Source organism: Phalacrocorax carbo, chromosome 22, assembly GCF_963921805.1.
Source record: "Phalacrocorax carbo chromosome 22, bPhaCar2.1, whole genome shotgun sequence".
NCBI classification, from domain to species: domain Eukaryota; kingdom Metazoa; phylum Chordata; class Aves; order Suliformes; family Phalacrocoracidae; genus Phalacrocorax; species Phalacrocorax carbo.
The window spans coordinates 1,743,093-1,770,986 of record NC_087534.1 but is presented as its reverse complement, the minus strand read 5'-3'; the positions used below and the strand labels follow the sequence as shown (position 1 = coordinate 1,770,986).

Below are 27,894 nucleotides of genomic sequence, written 5' to 3'. Positions count from 1 at the left end.
CCTTGCACTGACTTGCATGTTGTAATTTCTGTGAATGAAAGAGTTAGAGAGGTTCAGACTGTGAAATGTATACTTTTCCTAATAATAGCATTCCTGGTTTTGTCACTTATTATTGAAAGATTTGTTATCACCAGAGGAGGTGATACCTGGGGTTTGGGCATATAAGGTAACCAGGATTGTGGAAGAACCTAAAGTACTTTCCCAACAGTACTCTGGGTCTCAAGAGTTAAAGAACTATTTTGATATAAACTTACTTTGAGCAAAGGATGATCTAATGCTTCATCTCAACTGAAAACTTCTCTTGCCCTACCAGCAAGTGTCTGAGACTTTTTTGGAGAAGAAAGAGCATTACTGACAGGAAGCAAGAAAAGGATCAGGGAAGGTCAGTGTACAGAAATGGACCCAGGCCATTGATTTTGCCTCCCAAGGCTTCATCCTCTGATATTATTATCAAATGGCAACAAGTTCCTTGTTCTGTTCTTGTACAAAAACAATACACCACCACTATCCTTGCCCTCAGCATCTGAGGATTGATACTGGTATTAGCAGTTGTCCTAATCCCCAGTTGAGGATTGGAAAATCTGGTATTAGCACCAAGTATATCCAATATTTATGGGGATTAATTTTACTCTAGTGTAAACTTAGTTGACTACAGGTGGACTTCTAGATGAACATCAAACCTGGGTCTCTGGAGACACTCCTAGGATCATTAGAGCAGTAACAGAACTCAGGCCTTGCAGACCTTCCTGGAAGATGTTTCCTTACTAAAGGGTAATTATCCTCTAGATAATTACAGTGGATAGACTTGCATCAGCCTTGTGGAAGAGTGTAACTTTTTTTTTCCTTTTGGTTCTGTATTTCACTTTTCCAGCCTCAACTCTGCTCAGAGACACTGGAGAGTTTTGGTGCAGTATCAGATATTTACAATGCTGGACAGGTCCTCACTATTCCATGTGTGCCAAATTAAGCCGAAGGAGCTAATGTGTCTTTGTAGACCTGCAAGTGATATTGGAAAGAGACTGATGAACTTTTTGCCCTCAGAGGAACCCTGGGACAATATGTTGTCACCTTTCCCACAGCTGGCTGCTACTAAACTGATAGTTCCTGTCATAGTCCTGTGGAATATCAGATTTATCAACTAAATGACTTGAGTTAAACAAAATTAGAGATCATCCCTTTGCTATCAAATCCCATTACTTTCCTTAAGATGGCTTAAGAATTGAAGAGTGAGCAGGATCTACTAGAAAAGAAAACGTAGAGCTGGAGTCATAGAGAAAGGAGAGATGACTTAGATGAATTGCTGTTACCTTTTAGGCAGAAAGGAGGGATGCTAATGAGTTGGGCATTCTGAATAAAACTAATTAGGCTGAATGCGCGTAATTCTTCAGACAATTCAAGCATGCTGTCAACTTTAACGTCTGTCAGAGAATGCTTAATGTAAACGGATGTTTTATACAGTCATCATCTGGTTCGTCTTTGGTTGCACTCGTACTGACACTAGTTGTCTTGTTACTGTTGGAAGTTAAGCGTTATATTTCACTGTTCCTGGGAAGGAGACATTCCCTGTTAGAGAGATAAAACCTTTGGATCTGTGCAGCCCATGCCTGTGGAAGCTGCATATGCTGCTGTTTTCCCATTTATAATATTCAGAGGGTTTGAAGGCTTGTAGAGCGTCAAGGAGGGCAGAATCTGTGATCTTGACCTGGTACCAGTATCTCATGTAGAAGTGAAAATTTTGACATTCCTTTCCCTCCCCTCTCGCCTCCACCTTCTCTGGGAAGCAACGCTAGTTCTGAAGTTTCACTATGTGCTTTTTCTATGTCCTTCTGAACTTGCTAGGGTAAACGTGACTTCTCAGTAATGCAACAGTCTTAATTCATAGAACTTTGCTTGGGGCAAGAAAGGAAAGAGGAGGAATTGTGATCCTTCTCGTTGGTTTTGTTTTTGATCAGATACTTTTTAGCGAAGTACATGGCAGCTGACCAAGATAATGATATAGTGCTTTCCTTTTTACAGTTTGAAGATAAATCTGATGCGGTATTTGATATTACAGAAAAATGTAAGTATTTTTCTTTATTTATATAAGGCCATAGTTTCGCAAACATTTCTTAGAGGTATCATTGCTGCTGGAAAAGACTATCTTGCCCTTCTCCTAGCCCTTGCCACTCATTCCCTCCCTGCATTTCTGTCCTGGTTTAGGCTGGCAAAGAGTTAATTTTCTTCCTAGTAGCTGGTACAGTGCGTGTTTTGGATTTAGAACGAGAATAATGTTGATAACACAGGGATGTTTTAGTTGTTGCTAAGTAGTGCTTACACTAGTAAAGGACTTTTCAGCTTCTCGTGCTCTACCGACCGAGAAGGCTGGAGGTGCACCAGAAGCTGGGAGGGGGCGCGGCCGGGACAGCTGACCCCAACCTGGCCAAGGGGACGTTCCTCACCATATGACGTCATGCTCAGTGTGTAAACTAGGGGACAGCTGGCCGGGGGGCCGCTGATCGGGAGCTGGCTGGGCATCAGTCGGCGGGTGGTGAGCATCACTTATTTTGTATATTCTTTTATCATCATTATTATTACTGTTATTTTCCCTGCCTTTTCCTTCCTATTAAAATGTCTTTATCTCAACCCACAAATCATATTACTCCCCCCCCTCCCCGCCCCCAGTTCTCTCCCCCATCCCACTGTTGGGGGGAGGGAGCGAAAGGCCATGTGGTGTTTAGCTGCCTGCTGGGTCAAACCACAATTGCCTTCTCCACGAGTGTTACAAATGAGATGAATAGAAGTTTTGGGGGGTTTTTTTGTGGGTTTTTTTTTTTTTTCTTCTTTGGCTAGTTTTATGCAGTTCAGCTTCTGCTTCACTCTGTGGTGAGTGGAACAGAACTGTTTCTTATGTCAGCAATGTTTTATCAGAAATATAGGACCAAGAAGGCTTAGAGTATTCGAGGAATTGCAGCATCAGACAGATAAGCAAAGGACACTTACACTCGTCCTTGTTACACATAAAGTTGGTGAATTCTCTGACTGTTTATGGGGTTTTTTTTCTCCCTAGGTGGTGAAATTCTGGATGCAGAAATGTCTGAGGACACTGACCACAACTTAACACCTGCCCTCGACAGCATATCTTACGGAATACAGAATCGAACAGGATCTGAAAACTCACTGCTGGATGATGATGATGATGATTATTTTCTGAACTCTGGGGATCTTGCAGGCATACCTGTTGTTGGGAGTGACAACGAAGATGATCAAAATTTCACTCCAAAAGACACTCTTTCTTCAGCGATTCATGATGAAGACCATCTGGAAGAGGGCAAGAGAGTTACAGAACATGAACTGGACAATGAAAAAGAAATTCAGATTCAGAATGCAATCCAGAAGGATCTCACTTCACCTTTTGAGCAGGGCCCTGTATTTAAATCAATTCGAAAAGATTTTAGCATAACAAGAGATAATGGCAAAGAGACTTTTTCAGCAAAGGACAAGAATAGAGAAGGACATTTTCAAGAACGTGAAAAACGGTTGGAAAAAATCCCTAAAGATATGGATTCTAGATTGAAAAGCAGTTTTCTTGACAAAGCAGGTAACTGTTGACATCGTAGACCTGGCTACCCAGCAAAGAGGAAGAAAGAAGTAGACAGAAATTAGCAATAGGGCTAGTTATTAAAAACATCATCTTGTTGAAGAGAATATGCATAGCTGCATGTAGGGAAGCATTTTATAAAGAACCCCAAAATACAGTGAACTCTGTGTTAGGACTAGGATTTGCCAAAGGGCCTCGCAGCATTGGGGGGCTCTCGTCCTCCACAGCTTGTTTCAAAGCCTCAACATATCCTTTGTTGTGGTGGTTTACTAAACCAAGCTGGGTGACAATTCAAGCTTCCTTTTGTTTTTTCTCTGTTTTTTATAGACCTTGTAACTCCTCAAAAGAAAAGATGATGAAGTTTAGGTTAAGTTGGTGGCCAGGAAAGATTCTTTTGAGCAAAGTACCAATTCTTCATTAATGTATATGTGTTTAAAGCAATATGCATTTCGTAGTAGCATCAGGAAAAGGCTTGCTAGAAATGTATTAGCATCTGCAGGAAGTCAGCCAGGGTGTAACTTGAGATCTGCTTGTCCTGGGAGACTGCTCTCCTTCTTCCTCGGATACTTGCGTCTTGGAATTTGTCCAGCCAACATGGAGAGAACCAGAGATGCCTGTAATGCATTTCACATTTGAGAGGGAGCCTGGCAGTCGCCAGTAGTCTTGCTGCCCACACACCTGTGTTTGACTTCCCAGGCTCTGAAAGTTTCAGTAGAACAGTGAGGAGGGAGTTAGGCACAACCAGGCTGGAGCAGGCAATTTAGGTTTATTCAAAAGACTGGAGAGAGGATAGGCCAACGAGTGAGAGCCTCCTGGCTACTTGTTCAGATTCACAGCTTACAATTCTGATATTTAAAGTTTGTATGTTTAGTAGCAGCATCTTAAAATTGGTGCTTCCAGGTTCCACAAATGATAAAGAAACAATGCGGGTGTTTTTAAAATAAAGAAGAGTTAAAGAGGTCTCTTTGCTTTTACCTTCAGGTAGAAATCAAGCAAAGAATATTTCTGTGCAAAAGACGTATTTCAGAAAATTGTAAATACCTGCAGTTATCAGATTGTGGCTGAAAGCTGCATAGCCTCAGGCAGAGTGGTCAGTAATTGAAACAGCAATAGTAAATGCTCATAGGCAGCATCCAGTATCCAGGCAAATCTGGTATTTTAAAAAAGATATGTGCTAAAAAAGTGTAAGCTACTGCTTCCTGAGAAGGGGGGAAGAGGCAAAAGGCCAGAACAGCAAAGAAAAGGCTGGAAGTTGTTGCTCTGAAAAATGTTCTCTGATTTAAATGTCAAAACATGGCAGAGTTCAGAACTCACTGGGGTGGAGAAAATTCTGAATGAACAATTCACCTCAGAATTTTACAACCGTTTTGCTGGAATGCGAGAATAATGGCCAAATAGAATAATAAAAAATGTCAATTCTCTGTAAGGATTACCATCTTATTTGCAGAGAGGAGAAAGGGAGTAGTTCAGTACTTCTGAGGTGCTGTCAGACTACGGGGTTGGGGATCAGTATGAGACTCTAGATAGTTTTAAAGGAAATGCGTTGGAATCTGTATTCATTTATATTTAATGTATATGTTTTCCTCAGTTCATAATCAAGTAGAAGAAACATTACGGACGCAGTTAGCGCCACAAACTCCAGAAACTAACTTCAGGGTAAGCTATAGATCTTTCAAACACTTTTGCAAGTGCAGCGATATACTGGAATAATTCAAAATACGTATTTTGTATTTGAGTGTAAATTTGAGTATCAAGAAAACTGATCTTCTGACTCTTAGACATCTTTGCTACTTAAACAGTGCATATAATTTTGTAAAATTTTGCTGACCCTCTCTTTGGATTGAGGATTCTTTTGATAGCCACTTTCATGTTCAGCATGGTCTGACTGACTGGTGAAGCGAACCTAGACCTGGATGCATCCAACTGACCTGCTGCCTTTTTTCCAGATGAGACAGGGAACAGCTGTATCAACAGGAGACACTGCCCAAACAGCCGAATGCCCCTACTGACAAGCAACTTAGAGAGCTGGGTGGCTTCTGCTTTGTCCAGAGGAGTGAAAAGGATTGGGGGTGGGATGACAGAGGGTGCTGCAGGGAGGTAGAGGCAGCAGCTGCTGCCCGTCATTTCTCCCACCTTCCAGTGGCAGGACCCATTTCTCTTGGTCTGCAACAGAAACTCCCCTTGGCAGCAGCCCAACTCCTAATGGCAGATGCAGGAGGGTGAATTCTTTTTCATATTATTGTTTCAGGAGTCTAGCTACCTATTTTCTAGTAAGGAATCTATTGGACAAGAGCTGGGGAATTCCTTTGCACCAAATATTAGAATTAAGGAGGAGCCTTTGGATGACGAATATGATAAAGCTATGGCCCCACAGCAGGGACTATTAGACAAAATTAAAGATGAACCTGATAATTCCGAGGTAAGTTTCCCATTGCATTTCTCATTTTGGTCTGACAGCTGACCGCTTAAGCTGGATGTAAATCCAGCAATTTACTTGGTTTGTTGACCGAAATTTAACTTGAAGAACATAGTTTAGTAGAAGGATTTTTCCCTCTTATACTACCATGAAACCCAAACCCCCAACTTTTTGATGTCATGTTACCATGTCACTGGAAATGTTTTGCTTTTCAGTTAGAGACAAAGCAAAGTGCTGTAAAACTTTCATTATTAAATCTGTGGCAAAATAGACACTTTATCTCAGCTCGGTCTCACTAGGAAATAAAACGTAAATCATGTTTTACTGAATATTTTGTGAGTGTCACAGTTAGAGATCTATAGTTGAAACAGTGCTATTCCTGCTACTTCACTCTTAAAGGTTATCTTTGCGAGCACAGTAGTTTGTTGTTTTGTTCTTATTCTAAATTAACACCCAGAGGTCTTACCTCAGCAAAATATTTAAATACATACACGTCAGTGAAGTCAATTTAAGCATGTGTCAAGGCGACTTTCCCATTTGAGACTGACATTTTTAATGATGATACAGGTAAAAGTTCAATACTTGCAAAGTGGAGAAAGGCTGACGTATGGATTGAGTGGTGCTGGGGCAAGGATTCCTGAGCTCTAAGCGCTCTCTTTGCCACTGGTTTGCCATGTGACACTGGAAATGATCTGTGTTGCGATTCCTGTCTCCCCACTGCTATGATTTGGGTTACATGCCACAATTCACATGCAGTTAAAGGGGTGCAAAACTTCCCAGGGTGATTCATCCCACTTGCATCGACACTAGAGTGCTGGTGTTCTTGGGCAGGCGTTAGTTTTTCTAGCACCATTATGTGTACTTCTGCTCTACCTCCTCTTCTCCCTGGGCCTGTCTTCCCAACATTTTTTCTTCTTTTCCCGTAATACTCTTGGCTTAATAAAATAAAGAGCTAAACTAATTATTTGAAACTATTCAGATTTCACTGCCCTTCGATTTGTTCGGTGTCTTTGAGATTGTTTGGTTTTTTAATTTTTCCTTAAGCATATATAACGTCAAACCATGTTTAGGTTAGTTAAGTCTGTCTGTTCTTTTGTCCTCCCGGGATGGCATCTGCTGTGTGGATTTGTGGGGAATGCAGTGGAAGATGTGTGTGGTTATCAAAGATCATATTAATAAGTAAAAGTGAAGTCTTGAATTTAAATATCAAATATCATATTCTCCAAAATATTAATTCCTGGAGTAAAATCCTGTCATTATCAACTCTGCCTGATACTGGAAAAGTATGAGAACTGATGAAGGTTCATTTTGGTTTGCTTTGGATTGGAATTAATGCAGGATTGTTTTGGTTTTTTCATGCATCCTGAAAGATAAGAGCATTTCTTGCTGTAACCGATAGTTGGAGCTGAAGATTCTTGGCTTTCGACACTGTTACACTGCTGTGAAACTATGCTTGATCACGCAGTCGATGTCCTCCATTTCTCTTACTAGTGTTGACTAAGGATAAAACTGCAGTTAAAATGCTTAAAAAACTGTATTTCTGCAAATAACTAGTTTTGAACTGTAATATTAAAAAACCCATGGTGCTTTAAAACCCGTCATCATGGCATGCCCACACACGGCATAAAAGCTTCTCTTACTTGAGTGTTTCCATCTGATGGTTCACATGATGAACGAATACCATTGCCTGTTCTCCTGGGAAACCTGTTGAGAAATAGTTTGTCCTAGTTTTGAATCTTGTCATTTTCCCACAGGAGTAAGAGAAGTGTTAAGTTTTAGCATATATTATGTGGATGATAGCGTGTGACTTTAGGAGAAGGCTTAAGATGAGGGAGCAGTCTGCTGCCACTGAAAAGGGAGAGCTTATTTTTCCTTAGTGATTTTTGAATTGGCTTACCTTGCAGCCAGACAGCAACTGTGAATTTAGCTCAGTCATAACATGACATCATGCCCTCGCTACTTTCAAATGACTGTAAGTATGTTAAATCTTATCATCTCTGTAGTTCCAAGAGATTATGCTTTTCAGCTTATTAAGATTTACATGTAGAGTGTTACAAGCTGCTTTATGGTTCAGATTTCCAGGGAGAGCACGGGCAAGAAGCATGGTGTCAAAAGTATGAATAGCTGCTGTGCAGTAAGCTAGTAATTTATTGTATGTCAGCTATTCCACACGCAACTGTCTGTAGGGATTTTCTCATGCTGTAGAAAATGTGAGGTTATTGCCCTCTCGCTGAAGCCATTCTAAGTCGGGACTGTGATGGTCTGACTCTAGTGGTGCCAGCGTTGATCTCTGAAGCTTTACCTTAGGCTCCTCCAAGGTACTTAACTCATGGCCAAGTACAGAATGCTTCTCACCATCTAGGTCCCAGTCTCTATTTCGTTATTACAACCTACGAATGTGAAGATAAAGCTTGTTTCACAGAATAGGGGCACGGACTGTGAAGCACTTCCAGATGGAAAGTTTGTATAAGTGGAAAGCAGAGATTTCTCTTAGGCTTTAGCTGAATTCTAGAGGGGTCTTGGAGTACAGCTGGAAAGGGGAATGCACCAGGCGGCTGCGCTTTTCCGTTTCAACATGACACCCTCAGCTGTAGTTTGCTGTGAACCTCTGAGCAGGTTCTGTGTGTGGTGCTCATACAGCAACATCTGTAAACCCGGCCTTTGGAGCAGGCTTAGGAGACTCACTCTTGCCTTCCTGGACCTTAAGATTCAATACAGCATTATGAAAGAATGAAAATCCTGTAACCTGTTATTACATGTGTGTATTTGTTCTCCTTTTCCTTTCCCTTTGTTTTAGGAGTACGGCCAACAGCCAAAAACTCAGGAAGGGGAGCTGAAAATCAGTGCTGTATTTTCAGTCAGTGGCAGTCCTCTTGGTAAGGAATAGGCAAGACTAACTTTGTTTAAACGTGTAAATTATATCACCTTTGCAAATAGGCTTGCAGGTTATTTTGCATTTTGTTTGCTATGTCTGACCCTGGTAGAAAAAAAGAGCTAATTTGTTTTACAGACAAAAATTCAGAGATTGAAAAATACTGTATTTTTCAGGCAAAGGAAAATTGAATGTGAAAGGGATGTTAAAAGTGCATTCTCAGTCTTACGAGTAGTAGAAACAATCTGCTACGCAGAAAACCAGTACAGGGCATGTATTTATGGAGAGTTCATCTGCTACTTAATTCCCTCTTAGACCCTGACAACCCAAATGAAGTCATAAGCTTTGCGCTTGCCCCCTGCACAGAAGCAAATTATGTGTAATACATATATAACAGTTACTCTATGTTTTCTCTGTGGTTTGTTTTTTTTAGCTCCACAGCTGTCATCAGGTTTCCAGCCTGCTGTGGCATCCTCTGGCATGAGTAAAATGCTTCCTTCAGTTCCAACCACAGCTGTTCGGGTTTCCTGTTCTGGCTGTAAAAAAATCCTGCAGAAGGGGCAAACTGCATACCAGAGGAAAGGCTCTACCCAGCTCTTCTGCTCCACACTGTGCCTCACTGGATACACTGTTCCAGCTTCTCGCCCACCAGCTTCTACCAAGAAAACCTGCTCAAGCTGCTCAAAGTAGGACAGTGTTTTAATTTGTTCTGGTAATAATTGATGTTCAAGCAGATAACGAAAGGCTGTAATTCTTCTTATGCAACACGCTGTTTCTGTGGCGCCCGCTTCTGTTACGCTTCTCTTCAAAAAATTGTGGCCAATCCTGTTATTTGTTAATTGGTCTGTCCGCTTTCAGTTCCATTTCATTAATTGGATTTTACGTACACATAGATTTAAAAAGCCTCTGTTGTGAAGTGTGTACCTTGTCTTTTTTTTAATTTAAATCAGCCATATTAAAAACTGTATTTCAAAAAGTAGTACACCTTCCTGCCATTTAAAAATGTTGCACTCTCAAAACCACAAGCAAGAGTGCATTTTCAAAAAATATTTTATGTATTTTTTCTTCTTGATGAAAATAGATTTACTGAATCCCCTAAAATTAAATAAAACATGGGTAAATTAATATATTTGAGGCACGATGTTTCCTTGTATTCTAAAAAAAATCCAAACAAACAAACAAAACCCACCAACTTTCCAGTCTGGCTCCATTCTGTGAGCTTAGATGTCCCTAGGTTTTAGCTCTCCAAAATACATTGCTGCTGCTGTTATTTGATGGTGGCTAAACCTTTGTTAGATATAGAGAGATTAAATTTATTAAGGATTGAGTTTTTCAGGCAGTTGGGGTTTTGGCACCTAAATCAGTTACTTTCTACCTAAGCCTAGAGTGGAAAGGTGAGGTTTGCTTTTGTGAGCCTTCTTGGAAAGGACTCTTTGGAAAAGATCTACATTTTCCACGGTCCTGTTGGAAACACAGGCCTGAATCTTCAGCTCTAAAAACATTTTAATTACTGATTTTAATTTTTTTTTTCATTTGTATTATTTTTTCCAAATTAGCAAAAGAGACCTAGCTCTTTAAGCTGTCATTTTACTATAGCATGACTTGAGGCAGATAAATAACACTGTGGACTGGTTGTGCTATGGTCTGTTTATAGAAGAGAATTATTTATATGTATTATTTTTAGTTATGAAAGTTACTTTGCAGAAGGAATGCTGCTTTGTTCATCATTTCTTCCATAACAAATTTATTACTCTCAGTTTTACAAGGTCAGCTGAACTTACACTTGAGACTTCAATTATTCTTTCCACTTGCTGTCTTCAGCGTGAAAAGGCTTGTAATGAAGTTCAGCAGTCTTGGCTGTAATTTGTATTTATTCTGTTGAAAAATGGCTTAACTCTGGCAGGACAAGTGAGCAGGACAAGTGAGCAGGAGGCATCCTTCCAACCAAGAAAATTATATAAATCTTTCCTCCTAGTTTTTTGACTTCAGGGCTTTGAAACTTTTCTGTGAATGACTGTTTCAGAAGAGAGAAGGTATTAGGAGAAAGTTCAGTTTGTTAAATCCAGCAACAAATTAACAAAACTGTAGATGGGAGATGAGAGGTGGAAAGTTACAATTCTGGTCAGACGGTTTGAACTGGACAGTGATTAGAAGTTGTGGCCTTTTGTTTTCCCTTTATTTCCCTACCCCATTATGACTGGTATTTTCTTTGTTAAATGGAGTTATTCAACATATCCTGCTTTCTAAATTTTATTTTAGTAAAGACTGTGCAAAACAGTTGTCTTTTCCCCGTTCCTTTTGAAAAGATGTAATGATACAGCTTGATGTATTCTTAGGCCGCTCCAAAGTCCAGGTACAAAATGTTTCATGAAATATCTACTTAGAATTGTACTTCTTCGCTATTTTCCTAATAGGAAAAGAAAAATAAAGTCAGGTACTTAGATCAGCAAGAAGAAAAGCTTTAAATTAAATGAATCCACCCTCTCCTAGAGGATGTTTAATCTGCAGAGAAAGGCAGGCCAGCAAGTTGACATGAAACCAACATGAATTCTTTATCTCTGTTTTTCTTTTTTTCCATAGAGACATTCTAAATCCAAAGGATGTAATCACTGCCCAGTTTGACAACACAAGCACCACTAAGGATTTCTGCAGCCAGTCGTGTCTTTCTACATACGAACAGAAAAGGAAGCCTGTTGTTACTATTCATACTACCAGCATTTCAACCAACTGCAGCATGTGCCAGAAGAACGCAGTGGTAATTGCAAACTTCTTTTTCATTTTAATTCCCTTTAGATCGGGACAACTTGCTGTCTCAGAGGTGAACATACATATTTTTTCTATTCTTGTTATATATTCTTTCTTTTCTTCCAGATTAGGCACGAAGTGAACTACCAGAACGTCGTACACAAGCTCTGCAGCGATGCCTGCTTCTCCAAGTTCCGCTCAGCTAACAACCTGACCATGAACTGCTGCGAGAATTGCGGAGGGTACTGCTACAGTGGCTCTGGCCAATGTCATGTCCTTCAAATAGAGGGACAGTCAAAAAAGTTCTGCAGTTCAACATGTGTGACAGCATACAAGCAGGTATATTTTGACAGAATATTAAAAATATGGCTTTGATTAGATTTTGGGTGTTTTAAGAAACACCCAATTTATTAGTAGGTTATTTCAGTTACTGCCTTAGTCTAAGAAAACTCCTTTTGCCATTTGCTGCTTAGTCTTTGCCCAGACACGTAGAATCAGAGAATCACAGAATGGTTTGGGTTGGGAGGGACCTTTAGAGCCCATCCAGTCCAACCCCCCGCAGTGAGCCGGGACATCTTCAACTAGACCGGGTTGCTCAGAGCCCCGTCCAACCTGACCTTGGATGCTTCCAGGGATGGGGCCTCCACAGCCTCTCTGGGCAAAAGCATTCCAGCAAAAGCAAGCAGGTTGCTCTGTTTCCTTTACCACTGAACCAGCTACCAGAGCGTTCCAGTGTGAGAGAAGACACAATGGGACCGCTTGGCAGCAGTGCGCTGTGACCTTTTTCAGCCTTTGCTCCCTGTCTGAGTATTGACTATTAAATTGTAGGATTTGAATTAAGTGGAGAGGGACAGTAATAATTAGTTGATAATTTTTATTTTAATTTTAAAACTTATAATATTTTAATTATTATAATGAAACCTCTTAAAGAGCTGAGCAGTTGAGAGAACCTTAATTTATTATAATAGCTCCATTATTTTTGACTGACTGATTTTAATGCAATTACTTTAGGAAAAATTGCCCTCTGATAAGACAGTGTAACTTCATTTTGTGACTTTGCTCTGCTGCCCCGTTATTCAGGCCACTTAGGCCAAAAAGGCCCTAATGAATTAAAACAAAAACATAAAAAGTCTGGTAAAAGTATTTCATCCAGAAAATTACCTACAACATTAGTTGTCCTCTGAAACAAATCTGGAAATTAAATTAAATAAGCTGGAAAAGAGAGGGTTTTCCCTCTGCTTTTGCATCTCACATCAAAACCTCATATATGTTAGTCTTCCTGAAAACACAGTATGTTCAAATCTTATGAGTCTTATCTATTTTTAATTGCTTTTTTTAAATAGCATTCAACTCGATTGTCAGATGCATTCTGATAGTTTCTGGGGTTTTGCAGGTGAGAGAGGAACCTCCTCCTCTCTGTCTTCTCATCTGTGAAATGGGAATATTGCTGTTAAATAAATCTGTGAAATGGGAATATTGCTTACATACATAGCTGATGTATGAAAAATCGTAAGCAAAGCATTGCTTCTCAGCAAAAATGTTGAAGTGGTCTGATACGAGGTGCTTGGCACGCGCTATTAAACACATGGTGGTATTTGCACTTGGAGGCCTTCGCCCTGGCAGCCTCGGCACTCTTGAAAGCGGCCTGCAAAGTAGGGCTTACCCTAATGGGAGACAGCCCAAGTCTCGGGTGGCCAAAGTGTGAAAATAGCAAGCATACAGGATAACTCAGGTAAGTATATCTGCATCATAAATAATTCAGCTGTAAAATAAGTGCTGTTTCACTGGCAGTCACTCTTATTTGCATTTTATATGTTGGCGATTAATTTCCAGGTCAGTAAAAATACTGAGTTCTGAATGAATGACAGATTTCCCTGTTTCCACAGAAGTCAGCTAAAATTACACCTTGCACGCTGTGTAAATCTTTGAGATCTTCAGCCGAGATGGTAGAGAGCACAAATAACTTGGGAAAAACGGAACTGTTTTGCTCTGTTAACTGCTTGTCAGCGTATAGAGTGAAAATGGTTACTTCTGCAGGTAACTTTATCCTTTTACTTCTTTAGAAGCATAATTACCTGTAGCTCATATGCGAACTTAATTTGTCTTGAAAGTTAAGGCCAGTTTTCTTTTTTGAGGAGGTGGAAAGTGGCTTTTTTTTTTTTTAAAGGGAGGTGCTGAGATGGGAACATAAGGACTTTCTACCATAGATAAACCTAACAGCGACAGTACAGCCATTTCAGCTTTGATTTAGAGAACTTAAACATGATAATAAACCTTAATCTATTTTCTGCTTTTGTGAGAGCAGCTGGTGGGTTTCCCAGCTAGACAAATCCACTTCTGTGGACATGTGCCATACCACCGCTGTGACTATTCTGCCCCTTGTTCTCCAGGGTGATGAGCTCAGTTACCTCTGCCTGACGTTGCACCGAGCTAGGCAAACATATTCTCAGCTATTTTTCTTGTGAAATAGAAAAATGCTTACTGACATCCTAGGGATACTGGGAGATTAATTAAAGGATCTGGCAAGCAACAGGCACTGCAGCTGCAGTGTCTGCTTCTGAATCTGTAGAAACTTCGTCTTGGGCTTCTGTGTGTACCTTGGCTTGTCATTCAGATTTTGTGTTTTTGTATGCACAGTGCAAAATTATCTGCAATACAACTTGACGTTGCATAAATCACTTTCTCTTCTCTGTTTCACCCTCAGGTGTTCAAGTTCAGTGCAACAGCTGTAAAACTTCAGCAAACCCTCAGTATCACTTGGCTATGTCAGATGGGAGCATACGCAATTTTTGCAGCTACAGTTGTGTAGTAGCTTTTCAGGTGTGACATCTAGGATTTCTTCTTAGCCGAATTAACAGAATAATAAATTGATTATGTAAATATCTGGGATGTTGGGTTAAATAAGTAATATTGTAAAATAAAGACTGTTCCTCGATTTGCTTCCCTGCAGAATTTGTTCAACAAGCCTGCAGGAATGAACTCCTCCGTGGTACCTCTGTCGCAAGGTCAAGTCATTGTAAGCATTCCGTCGGGGGCAACAGTATCGGCAGGTGGCACCACCTCGACTGTGTCCCCCAGCAACACGAGCAGTTCAGCTGCAGCTGGTCTACAGAGGCTGGCTGCCCAGTCCCAGCAAGTCACTTTTGCCCGTCCTGTTGTAAAACTCAAGTGTCAGCACTGTAACAGATTGTTTGCAACCAAACCAGAACTGCTTGACTACAAGGTAATAAAGATTAGGGCTTTTCAAGCTCATATTTCTCACCAGAAACTCAAGAATTTGTAGTTTATATGCAGTGGTCTGTCAGTACTGCTCTGTTGCTTACTATGACCTGCTGGGGAGGAATTTGGAACTGATTTTGGTATCATTTAACCATTATCAAAATTAATACTGATACTAGTTCTTTGATCTTAAAAGCAACAAAAAAGAAACTCCAAAAAACCCGAAGCCCTGAGATTGCCTGGCTAGATAATCACGTTCCTGATTTTTGGTCCCAGAGACAATCCTTTTAATTCCAGGACAAACCACACTGGTGAGGGCTTTCTGCAGAGAATTGTGCTGTCTTTGTTCTGAAGCTAAATGGGGGGACTGATTCGCTAGTGCTGTCTGGTTTTGGTTTTGAAGGGCATAAATACACTTCTGAGTTTTTATTAACAATTAAAATGTATTATCTGGGATGTGAAACACTGAAACCAAAACATTCTGGCTGTTATGCAGGGTAAAATGTTCCAGTTTTGTGGGAAGTCCTGCTGTGATGAATATAAGAAGAGGAGCGGTGTAATGGCAATGTGTGAATACTGCAGAATTGAGAAAATTATCAAGGAGACAGTGCGATTCTCAGGCATAGATAAGCCGTTCTGTAGTGAAGGTAAGAAAGGGCAAGACTGTGTCTCAGATAAATCAAGTCAGAAGTGTTTTGCCTTAAAATTAGTGGTGATGCTTAGAGAAACCGTATCAATTTAGGTTAGAAGACTGTTTTTTTAGGTTTAGAAACACAGAACTTTGTTCACACTTTACATTTTAATGGTATGTTTCAATAAATTATTACAGACATAACGAAATATGAGAACTAGAAGTGGCAAGCAAATGTCATTTTGATATTGAAGGATGCTTTTGTTTTCTCGCTATTTTTTCTTCTTCTAGGTTGTAAACTGCTCTATAAACATGACTTGGCTAAGCGCTGGGGAAACCACTGTAAAATGTGCAGTTACTGTTTACAGTCTTCCCCCAAACTGGTCCAGAATCACTTTGGGGGGAAGATGGAGGAATTTTGCTCAGAGGAGTGCATGTCTAAATTCACAGTTTTGTTTTACCAGGTAAGCAATATTCTCACGTAACAGCCTCTAGAATATAAACGTGCTAGCAAAAGAGTCTTTGTACGTTAGGAGCTGTGTGAACTACCCGTTCTACGCAGTTGACTTCTGTGTCCCTGGGATGAATTACATCTATGTGAGAGATGAGTAAATCCTTCTTAACTTCTGACTACCAGTTTTTTATACAGAGATAACCTAATTCAGTGTCTGTCTTCCCACAACCTGTATGTTCTGCTTTGTGTTACGCTGCAAAAATGATGCGTTCTTACAGATTTCTTTACACTGTATTTGCTGAGCAGGGTGCACAGAGGTTTTAACACACCTACTCTTTGTTGCTGTTAACAAGTGTGTTTGATTTCTCCCTCACTCTGTTTTCCTAGATGGCAAAGTGTGATGGTTGTAAGAGGCAAGGTAAACTCAGTGAGTCCATGAAATGGCAAGGGGAGATCAAGCATTTTTGCAATCTGCTTTGTATTCTGTTGTTCTGTAATCAGCAAAGTGTTTCTGACCCTCCGCCCCCAAACAACACAGGTAAAACCGGCGGGGAGTAGTATTGCCTTTTGGAGTGAATGGTGGTGATATGAATGTTTATTTGGGAACTTGATTCAGTGAACTTTCTGAGATCCATTCTTTACTGGGGGGCTTGCCCACTGCCATCAAATGGGCTCAGTTTAAATCTCTCCCTTACTTCAGACAATTCCAAACTTCTGCAGGTATGAAATGAGGTTGCTTCATATACCAAGCCGAGATTGTGATTTTAAAGGTGAAACAAAAGCACTTAACTTTTCAGTCACTTTCATAAAACAAGAGCCCTTTTTAGTGGGGTAAAATGTACTGATTTCTACTGAAGACATGTTAAATACCGTGCTTGTCTCCTGTCCTTGATAAGACATAGCCAGATACAGTAGGATGTTAATGTTCATTTAACAAAAAAGATCAAGTGGTGAAATTAGTAGACTTAATGGTTGTAAATACAGACTTCCATATATGAACTTAAAATAGCCAGTTCTGTGTAGTCTGTAGGCATATGAAGAGTTACCGTTTCTATGTCATTAAGTGTTGATTAAGCTTAAAGTATGAGTGCCAAGATTAATGTAGTTGTTTCCTCGCTCGTTATTTTAGCAGATGGAATGGGAAGGAGGGTGGGAATGAAGCCCACAGGGCTAGGAGCTGTGAGTTTCTGTAGGGAAGGAAATGCAAAGGGAAAAAAGGCCCACACAAACAGGAAGAGGAAGCGAAACAAGGGGCAGAAATAGCACTGATCCTAAAGAGGGGCATAATCTCCCACTGAATGGTGGTGGTGCAACAGTAAGTACCCAACAAGCAATAAAGAATATTGACTGAAAGTCCATAGTAGGCACCAGGCCATATTCAACTCTTCAACTTCGTGCACATCTGCTGCTTACATTGGTGGGACCTGTTTTCCCTGATGAAGAGTAATATATAAGTAACTTTATACTTTCAGGCCATAATTATACCATGCGATGTTCCTGGCCTTGTCAGTACGTTTGGCGGGTAGTAAGGATAGCAAAATATTTGGTGGGCCTGCTTCTCCAGAAGGGTGCTTGCAACCCCAGCTGAGGCGAGTGTGCATTGCCTTTGCAAACTGGTCTCCAGGCATCTCTCTGGACTGGGGGCTGCCAGGGTAACGGAGTGCCTCAGAACAGTATTTTTTGATTAAATGTGATAATTCACGGTAATGTGGTAACGAATGGTGCTCTCAAATGGAAGGAACATAAGAATTCCTCTAACTGTGAGAGCCTCGTAAAATTCACCTTACCATTATTTGTCAGGATCTTAACTGTCTCCTCCTATACTAATCTGTTCAGTACCAAGCACGGTGAGGCATCCAGTCCTCTCGTCTCCTGAGTGCTGCTGTAATACACTTTCTATTACAAAGAGAAAGCTGCTTTCCTACCGTGGTGAGCTTCTGAAATGTTTCAGCTACTGGAAAACAGCTTAAGCTTGCCTGTGGAACCAGCTCCTATTTAAACTGAAACACTGCAGTTTGACACCTACATTCCCTTCTCATACAGCAGGCTTTTTCATTTGCAGATAAATCTGGAGGGTGGGTGTTGTTTCAGAAATGCTGTTTTATAAATTAGTGCTTATTTTAGTTTTCTTCTGTTCACTCTGTCCAGCAAACCTTTCCATGGCACCAGCTTCCTCATCAGGCCCTCCTTCTTTGAGAAAGGACTCAACCCCTGTCATAGCAAATGTGGTGTCCCTTGCAAGCACCCCTGCTGCCCAGCCCACGGTTAACTCCAACAATGTTTTACAGGGTAAGACTGCTGAATATGATGCCCGTATTTTTAAACCTCTGTTCCCGAACGCTTATATTTGTTCAGGGATCTGAGGACAACAGCCATTTCTTCATTATGCTTCACATCAGTGCAGATGGGTACAGTTTTGTCCTTCCTTTACTTAGCTATAAATAATGACTTAAATTTATGTACATACACCAGGGAATGACATTTAATAGGAATTATTTTTCTTGACCTTGGCAGAATATGGGTTGTGGTCCTTGATGATAAGTACACAGACTATTCTTGTATGTTTTTTCTTCACAGGTGCAGTCCCTACTGTGACAGCAAAAATAATAGGAGATGTAAGTTTTACGAGAGACTCTTTTTCTCACTTTCGCCCAGATTGTATCAATAACAAGTAAAGTATCCAAGAATTTTGAACCGTCATTTTGTAACTGCTTTTCCTGATTGTGATTGGGATTTAAAATCCATCCAGCTTGCAGATATATTTTTTGTTTTAATGGATAGAACTTGTTTGGTATAAAAGTCTTTTTGTGTCCACTGACAGATTGGTTAGATGTTTTAAGACAGAGCTTGTCAGATTGTAGCTCTTGAGATGGCTGTAGTTCTCAAGCAATTCATGTATGGCTTCTGTACTTGGGGCTACCTTTTGTGGCCAGAAGCGGGATGTGATGTTGAAAGGGCTAGCAGGGGAGGAAGGGGACGAGTGTGGGCGGCTGGGGCTGACATGACCACGCTCTTGCAGCTTAGCTTTCCTTCCCCACTCCCTAGTAGTGTGGTAACAGAGCTGTGGGGAACCATTGTCACCGCTTATCCGTGAATAACTCCTAGAGTTCCTATTCTTGGGCTCTTTGAGGTATGTGGTATGCATCTTGCAACGCTCTTAAAATACGAAGATTTTATTATGCAGCTCTTAGGTTCTGGAAGACTGACAGCATCACTTTTAGCTGAAGTGTCTTTTATGGATTAGAGTATGAATTTTCCCTAATGAAACAGATCCTGTTATTTGAATGCATGACTGAAAATTACAGTTAGCAGGACATGAAATTAATACAAGCACGACTAGTCAGTCTGGGTGTAATCAGGAAGCGATGCTAATACTGCCAGCGTTTGTGGTCATTTTTTACTTTTATTTCTTTTCAGGGGTTTCACATCAGTTTACTAAGCTTTTTGGGTATCTCTATCAGCCAGACTTCTAGTCATCACAAGTATATTAACCTAACTCCCCTTTATATCTTTGCTATCACTAAGGTTCCAAGGTCAAAAGTTTGTAGAGGTTCTTTGACTTCAGAGACAAAACATTCTTGCAGATTTGTTCACTGCACTGTTAAGAACCAAAAAAAAGCCTATTGTTTGATTAAAATAAATTGAGGTGAAGACTGGAAAGCACCAAATACATTAGCAAGCTGTTTTTGCAGTACTTTTTAAATGATAGTCTTTATCAGCAAGGAGAGATTTAAATTGTTCAACCTCCCATAGTAGAGAACAAATACTGATCTTATGATATTCTTCGAACCAATACTGACTCTGCTCTCGTGTACTTTTCCAACCAGGCTAGTACTCAGACAGATGCCCTAAAGCTGCCACCATCGCAACCGCCAAGGCTTCTGAAAAACAAAGCATTATTGTGCAAGCCAATCACACAGACTAAGGCCACCTCGTGCAAACCTCACACACAAAACAAAGAATGCCAGACAGGTACGTATCTAATCTCCTACCCATTTTATAGAATTCTGTATTGCAGTTGAGAGAGCAATGCATGATTTGTGCAGCAGAGGATATTTTTAAATTTATTTTGAAACCATAAATAGTTTCCAGATTGTCGTATGGTATTTTCCAAGTAGCAGTTTGCTTTACAGATGTAAAACATTTGCTGTTCTTCGAGGATTTCAAACTTTGTGTGTGATGAATCTTGAGATTTGCTTTAACTCATCTATAGCGTTCTGTGATTGTCTTAACTGTGGAAAATGAAGTGCGATGGTTAAGTGACATGCAAAAGGCTACAGAGGGAACTTGTTTTCCTCAGGACAGAATTTATGAGTTCCTGGCTCTCAGCACAAGACCCAAGAGCAGACTCATTTGCCTAAAGGCATGATTTCTCAAAGATTGTTTCAACTCTCACTTTCCTTTAATTATTAGATCCAGATACTAAGAACCTCTGAAAATTAAGTCCCTATTTCTAAGATCATTTCATTGATTCATACTTGCTCTAAGCTCCCTCTGTGGGCTGGAGGAAACAAACACCTTCAAAGGCTATTACACAGTCCAGACTGTCATCGAGGAGTGGTTTTTTCATCACTGTTACTGTAGAAGGAGGGTATCCACTGTTGATGTAAAGCTCTCAATGAGGAAGATCAAGTTAAGCGGGAAGTTTGTAGTTAGTTTTCTAACGGTACCTCTTATGGTCTTGTAGTTACTTGTGAGATAATTGCAGTAACACACCATTTACCTGGACGCATTTAGTACTTATTTCCACTCTTCCCTTCCAGCATTCATGTTTATGGGCACAGTGCTGTTTATCTCCAAACTGTAGTATTAATACTTGTTACAACAATGCTGAAGTGAATGACGACTGAACCAAGGCGTGGTACTGTGCACACTCGGGTTACAAGCAGAAGTCCGAACCATTATCATGGACACTCTGGCATGTATTGGATGGCCATTATGGTTAAACTATTTTTGTTTTGTTCTATTTTTGATATAACAGAAGAAGTTGTTCAACCCCAGATGATAGTGGTACCTGTTCCTGTACCAGTGTTTGTGCCAGTACCCCTTCACCTCTACACTCAGTACACACCAGTTCCACTTGGGATGCCAATACCTGTAAGTTATACTTCAGTTCACTAGAGAACTCGTTCACAGTCTTGCTTCTGAACAGAGCAGTGTCATTGGGTTCTGTGACTAGTCATGCAAGAGCTATTTGGAGTCCTTGAAGCCATCTCTTTCCTTAGTGCATCATGTTTGGTTAAGCGTTATCACACAGAACCACCAACTTGTAGAGTTATTGCAGAAATGAAACAAATTGTCCAGTCTGGAGTTATTTTAAAATTAAATTTAGTACTCCTAAAATATATGTAAGGTTAAATGAGAGGAATCTCCCCTGTGTATTTGCTGTTTCCCTTCACCCCTAAACAAGCTCTAATATTTTCCATGTGTTCCATAGGTACCAGTTCCCATGCTCTTACCAGCTACCCAGGATAACGCTGAGAAGACCATTGAAACTATTCAGGATATCAAGGAAAAGATTCCCACAAATCCATTTGAAGCTGATCTCCTTCAGATGGCAGAAATTATTGCAGAAGATGAGGAGAAAGAAAAAACACACTCACATGGTGGTATGTGCTGTTTTTAGAAAGGAAACTGAATGCAGTGAGATGGAGGTCCTCAAATCACAGAAAATAGGTAGAGAAAGAAATGCAGGGCCTATACTGGCTGGTCCCAAGTATGCATGGCATGTTAAATGGTCCTCTTGTCTTACCAACGTTTATTTTCCACAAAGAAAGTGTTCATGCACGTAAAGTGCCAACCTAGGCAGGGCTATAATGCTTATGTCATGTCTCAGCAATTTTGATGACTTATTCTTTTAAAATGATGAGGCCTTCTGGGAATTCAGCTGAACCGTATATTTGGAGATACTTTTGTCTCTGTGTGTCTGTTCTTTGTTTTGAAAACATGGGGGGTTTTAAGGTTAATTTACTCTTTCTCCATAGTTCCCATCTCAGGTGCTGGTTATACTTGCACCTTTCTGAAGCTTTTGTAATTTCAGAGGCTTATCAGTGAATATTCAGTAGAGCTATGCTTAGCATAGAACCTGTGTTAGGCACTGAGCACTGACAGTGTTTTAAACGTCTTTGCATTCCCTTTCCCTGATCCTAGGTGCCGATTTGACTTTTGTTGACAGTAACAGATTGCTAGAGGTAGTAATCTCCAGATCAGTACATCATGCATTAGCAGAAGGAGACAAATCCAAGAAGACAGAGCAGCTGCTTTACAAGAATATTTTCCTATCAGGCTTTTTATGGTGGATTCTTGGAGGGTGATGCAGGTTAGAGTGTGTTGGATAGTGATCATCCACTGTAATAAAAGTGGAAGAAGCTGAAGAGAAATGAACAAAATATCTTACTTGCCTACAGATGACTCAAATAACAAACATGGCGGGTTGGAAATGTCTGGAAAAGCAAACACTGGTTAGTTCTGCATGTCTCTTTCTCCCGTAACAGCATGACCAAGGTAGAACGCTGTTGGGAGAACTGTAGTGGAGGAGAAGACGCATTGTGTGTGTTAGTATTATGACCTAATATGTAGCTTTTTGGTGTTCAAAGTATTTTGTATTAATAGATATGTAAGCTGTCAGTCACTTGTAGATACAGATTTCCTTCTTTTTCTAAAGGGTCTCAAACATCTGAGCATGAGCTCTTCCTGGACCCCAAGATATTTGAGAAAGGTCAGTTGGAATTTTTTTTTTTTGCAAAGAGATTTTGATCCTGCTGTATCTTTTCCTGCAAACTCCCCTTTTTGTCTGCCCTTTCCTATAGCACATGGTATATCTGATCGCTCTCGTTACAGACCAAGGTAGCACTTATAGTGGAGATCTAGAATCCGAAGCAGTGTCCACTCCACACAGCTGGGAGGATGAGTTAAATCACTATGCCTTACGATCAAATGCCCTGCCAGAACCAGATCCAGAACTGAAGCAGTTGTCCAAAGGTGATGTGGAACAGGACCTGGAGGCAGATTTTCCATCAGGTCTGTATCATGGGAAGAAAAATGCATTGTTGTATAAAGGTATGCACGATCTTCTGAGGAAGCATTGTACCAGCAGTCCACTTAGGAAGGGTGTGCGTTTTCATTTAGTATAACTGGGTACTTAAAGCTGCAGTAATGTGTCAGCTCTACTAAAAATTACTATTTAAAAAATATTATTGCTATCTTTAAAGACAGCATTCTGCAGAACCCCCGACAAGTAGTCTTCCTTGACTCCTTTGAATTTATCACTTCTGTGTCCCAAGGTATAATCCATGTGAGTAGTGCAGAAGAATATACGTTTGCCTGGATAAGTACACCCACTGTTCAGGGGCAGGTTTTTTCCTCTTCTGAGAATTTACTTTGTTTATACAGAAGGTGCATATATTGCCTGATTATTCAAAAGTAAAGCATTATTTGAATATACAGGTGTGATTACCAACTGTAAGGTATTCCATAGTATTTAAGTGACACTTTTACCTGGGCTGTTAAGTCATATAATTAAACTCCTAATGGTGTTGATTTGACTTCAGACTCATTTGACCCGCTCAGTAAAGGACTGGGTTTGCATTCACGTTCACGAGCAAGACGGAGACATAGAGATGGCTTCCCACAGCCAAAAAGACGGGTAAGAAAGTACTACTGGAACACAAGTTCCTTGCGTTTGAAGTAATAACATTGTGTGCATGCTCATTCTCAGAAGTAAAAAAATACTGCTCCAGGGTGAAAATGAGAATTTGATTTAACTATGCTGTGTATTTTTTCCTGTTCTGCTATACGAGATAAGATTTCCTTTCCTCCCCCTCTGCAGCTAGGTAGAATAAATGCTCTCTTTTTGTGCAGAACATTTTTTAAATGTGTATCGTTTTGAAAAACTCCAAAAGAGATGTCTTTTAAGTAGTGTCATAATGTACAGGAAAGAGTAATTTTTTTCTTGCGTAGCTAGAGAGGAGTATATTTCCATGCATATTTATCACAGTGAGAATTATTGTATTTTATTCCACCTTTGCTGTAAAATGTGGTTAATATTTGTTCACATATTAAAAATACATATATATCCATTCAGATTCTGTCATGAGAATAGGATTTTGTTATCATGTCAGCATAATGGCCTTTTTAGGTGAAATCAAGTTAAGCATCCATAGATGATAAAACATTATTAACTGTTCATTTGTTTTGATTTGTTTGTTTGCCTGTAGGGACGGAAAAAGTCTGTCGTTTCTGTAGAGCCCCGGAATCTGATGCAGGGCTCCTACCCAGGCTGCTCTGTTTCTGGGATGACCCTAAAGTATATGTATGGGGTAAATGCCTGGAAAAACTGGGTCCAATGGAAAAACGCACAGGAGGAACAAGGGGACCTGAAGTTTTCAGGTAAATTTTTCTCAGGGGAAACAGAAATACTGAGTTGAAGAGCACTTGGCATGATGTGTTGTTCCAATAAAAATTAGGATTAGATATTACTGAGTTTTAAAAAATCCATGAGTGGAGAAAAGTTTTTGTGGAATACTGTCTTATGTCTTTTCATGCATTTAAAAATCGTAGCTATTACATTCTTAATTGATCTGTTACCTCTTCAAACAGGCTCTAAAATACCAGATTTCTTTTCAACGTTAAAAATGTTTGTCTTTTAACCTCCACTTTGCATTCATTTGCATGTAGTAGTTCTTCATTTGTAGAAGAGATGCTTTATGCAGCTGCAGAGCTTTACTGAGCTGTTATCAGGCCATAATTCTAAGTTGACGACGCCAACTTGGCCCCATCTTTTTCATCCGTAGCTAACACATTCACAAAGTATTTGTTGTCAGCATAATGTTTTGCTGTAAAAAAAATTGTGTGCTACGGCATCAAAATCTTAAACCTTATTTTTAGGCTTCACGGTTGGAAAGAAACTTTCCAAAGTCTACCCATTCTGTGCTGCAACCTGCCTGAAACTAACTTCAAAAGGCGCAGATTGTTCCTTGTGCCTCACTAGGGTGATAGATAATAACACAAAATGTCACTTTTGTTTATTTTTCTAATTATAGTTTGTTGTTTTTGTTTTTTTTTTTACAAAAGCACAGCAGTCCTGGGATTTGGCAGTGTCTAACTCCCCTTTTCCCTGGTCTCAAATCTGTCTTATGTGCTTGCACTGAGAGTTTTGTGGGCAAATTTTCAGAGTCAAGCAGAGAATTTAAGTTAGGAATAAAATGGAGCTTTTGGGGATGGTGAGGAAGAGAGCAAACCGTATTAAATACTTCTGCAATGTAAAGAACTAAGTGTGTCAGGGCTTATGTGAGAATGATCCCAAAGGGAAAAATTCTAGTTAGAACGAGATCTGTTTTTTCCTCTCTTATTTGGAACTTTTGTTGTCATTACATGACAACAGCTGGTTTTTCTTTCCCAGAGGAAGAGTAATCACATGAGTTACTGTGTTTTCTTCTTGTGGCTAAGGAAGCAAGTATTACAGTCAGTTCCAGGAAGCTGTGTCCACCCCCACCCCTCCCCAGAAAGGTTCCCTGCTTAGTCCCAGGCCGTCACTTTCGTACGGTGTGGAGCAGCTGAGCCTGGTCACATCCTTTGACCGATTGATTCCCTCCTTGCTGTGCTTCCCCTTCCAAATCCCACGCATAGCCCTTTAAACTCTTAATTCCTTCTCCCTTTAAGGAGTTGAATATGCTGCACTTAACTCATGTCCAGAACTGTTTGGAAATACTCAAGATCGGTCTCTCGCTCAGGATTCCCGAGTCCAGCCGTAGGGGTGAAACCTATTAATCAAGCCTACGCTGCCAGCCTCGGGTACATGCAGCCATTGCCATGGCACATCTTTGGGTTCAGCAAAATCCCTAACATTTAAATGTCTTGGCTTTAAATACCTGCAGCCTTAATACTCAATTGTAACCTTTGTACTGGATGGACATGGTTTGTTTTCTGTTAGCCAAATCTTCATTTAATTGTTAGCCAACAGATAGGAAATAGTTCACGAGTTCAGCCATGCAGGGTACTTCAGGTATGAGTTAGAATATCTAATAGCTCTGCCTACATTAGAGAATAAGGAATGTGTGAGGATTTAATCTGTTGAATTAAGTTAATTTTTCAAATAATTTTCTTTACCGCAGTTCGTCCTGTGAAACTCAAGGAGGACATTCTCTCATGCACTTTTGCTGAGCTGAGTTTTGGCTTGTGCCAGTTTATTCAAGAGGTGCGGAGACCAAATGGAGAAAAATACGATCCTGACAGCATCTTATACTTGTGCCTTGGAATTCAGCAGGTAACTCAGAGAATTAGGATATTGCTGAGAACATACAAAACTTGCTCTGGTTATTTATGCTTTATATCCATAGTCCCATAGCTGCTTGGTTTTTGCAGAGGAGGCAAGAATGTGTCTTTTTTATGTTTTATTCTTAGTCTGTCTTAACGCCATATTTGACTAATTTGTCTGGACCTTTTTGTGGTCAGCATGAACAGGCTGCTTCTGTACTTGGGAGCAGTGTGGCAGGGAGGGCTAGGCGTTTCTACCTAGACATAAATCTTTAGGTTTGGTATCTTTTTTTACCCTTTTCATATGTTGGATTTGCAGAAACCTGAGTCTCCTCAGAAATATTTGCTTTATGATGGGATGTTTTAGATGTAAAGTAAAGTAGTTGCACAATGAGCTTCTAATATGCAAGTTTGCATGGATGAGGTTACCCGGCAAAGACTGAGCTCCTTCAGTGGCTAGACAGATAACCTTTTGGGTTGGCAATATTTACAGAAAAAATACAATGGGAATGATAACGTTGCAACTAATGAATGCTAAGAGTAAAGTAATAAGTCCTTGCTGCCTGTCTTGCTACCTGCCTCGAAACAATTGCAGTACAAATCTAGTATAATACTAACTTTTGTTCCAAACTCAATGTTTGGTCTACTTCTGTTAGGGTTTTTGTTTTTTAGAATAGCCTGTTTGTTCCTGGCCTTAAACACTCATTTAGAGATAACGAATCAAAAGCTATTTCTAGTGTAAAACCTATCATTTGACTAGGCATGGAATTATCTTAATATTTTCTTTTCCTGGCTATGCTTGAAAAAAATGTAGGAGGAATTAAAATTTGAAGCGCCATAGGTAAGGCCTAGGAATATCAGCAATTTTTATGTTCCAGTTTTGACTTACTCGTTGATACACACTCCTGACTTGTCAAAAACCTTTTTTAATTGCTGCTTGACAAGAATTTAAGGGATTTTCACATTGATGCTATCAGTCGAGCGGTTTCAGCAGCCTAGCGCTGGGCCTGTATCTATTGTCAGGAGGCATTAGCATGTGAAGTTCTTTTCAATGGAAAAAATACTCCATAACTCTTCTAGTTTTTATAGGCATGTTTTTCAATAATATCTAACACTTAAAAGATGATGGTTTTTCAGAAAACAGCTCTAGAGCTTGGAATAGTAACAATAATTCTTGCCTAGATCTGTCGTTTCATACCGGGGAGGTCCTAGTCCCTGCAGAAAATTTGATTTGATATCTTACTGGTTTTCAACAGTGTTTTGGACCATAAGACACTGGAACATAAGCAAGGAAAAGAATCTGATGTCCTGTATCTTCTCTGCAATGTTATGTAATCACAAACTGTATGTCTTCCTTTTTTTCTCTTGTAGTACCTGTTTGAGAATGGTAGAATAGATAACATTTTTACCGAGCCCTATTCCAGGTTTATGATTGAACTTACAAAACTTTTGAAAATCTGGGAACCTACAATTCTTCCAAATGGTAGGACAATTACTTTGTTTTGTGTAACTGCATGACAAAGCCATATTATAATTGAATATTTTCTTAAAGCCATGAAGAAGAATGTGATCTGAGGCATTCACATTAGTTTCCTCGTTCTCCACCACATAATTCTTTGTGGTAGACTAGTGTCATGGGTTTTATGTCTGTCTTTACCAGTTACGGATTACTCTTAAATATACCTTTGCCTCTGATCAATCTCTCAATTCCGTTGAAAGAAAGGCT

The 27,894-nt window shown here is 40.0% G+C and overlaps 1 protein-coding gene across 5 annotated transcripts in view; it reads left to right on the top strand.

Annotated features, from left to right (window-relative positions):
• The window catches only part of ZMYM4 (zinc finger MYM-type containing 4), a 48,729-nt gene that overhangs the window by 10,900 nt on the left and 9,935 nt on the right, over positions 1-27,894 (top strand). Inside the window, exons 1-26 of one of the 5 annotated variants that reach the window (XM_064471364.1) lie at positions 364-382; positions 2,017-2,059; positions 3,047-3,577; positions 5,166-5,233; positions 5,826-5,996; positions 8,791-8,869; positions 9,299-9,551; positions 11,446-11,620; positions 11,737-11,949; positions 13,497-13,647; positions 14,315-14,430; positions 14,561-14,833; positions 15,326-15,476; positions 15,752-15,924; positions 16,302-16,452; positions 18,063-18,203; positions 18,492-18,529; positions 19,742-19,886; positions 20,896-21,011; positions 21,352-21,523; positions 22,579-22,632; positions 22,755-22,934; positions 23,465-23,559; positions 24,131-24,302; positions 26,027-26,178; positions 27,540-27,651. In XM_064471364.1, coding sequence (XP_064327434.1) covers positions 3,070-3,577; positions 5,166-5,233; positions 5,826-5,996; positions 8,791-8,869; positions 9,299-9,551; positions 11,446-11,620; positions 11,737-11,949; positions 13,497-13,647; positions 14,315-14,430; positions 14,561-14,833; positions 15,326-15,476; positions 15,752-15,924; positions 16,302-16,452; positions 18,063-18,203; positions 18,492-18,529; positions 19,742-19,886; positions 20,896-21,011; positions 21,352-21,523; positions 22,579-22,632; positions 22,755-22,934; positions 23,465-23,559; positions 24,131-24,302; positions 26,027-26,178; positions 27,540-27,651 — 3,859 coding nt within the window. In that variant the 5' untranslated portion in view covers positions 364-382; positions 2,017-2,059; positions 3,047-3,069. Of the gene's footprint in view, positions 1-363; positions 383-2,016; positions 2,060-3,046; positions 3,578-5,165; positions 5,234-5,825; positions 5,997-8,790; positions 8,870-9,298; positions 9,552-11,445; positions 11,621-11,736; positions 11,950-13,496; positions 13,648-14,314; positions 14,431-14,560; positions 14,834-15,325; positions 15,477-15,751; positions 15,925-16,301; positions 16,453-18,062; positions 18,204-18,491; positions 18,530-19,741; positions 19,887-20,895; positions 21,012-21,351; positions 21,524-22,578; positions 22,633-22,754; positions 22,935-23,464; positions 23,560-24,130; positions 24,303-26,026; positions 26,179-27,539; positions 27,652-27,894 lie in introns of those variants that run through there. The other 4 variants (XM_064471362.1, XM_064471363.1, XM_064471365.1 and 1 more) reach the window with 4 other exon arrangements.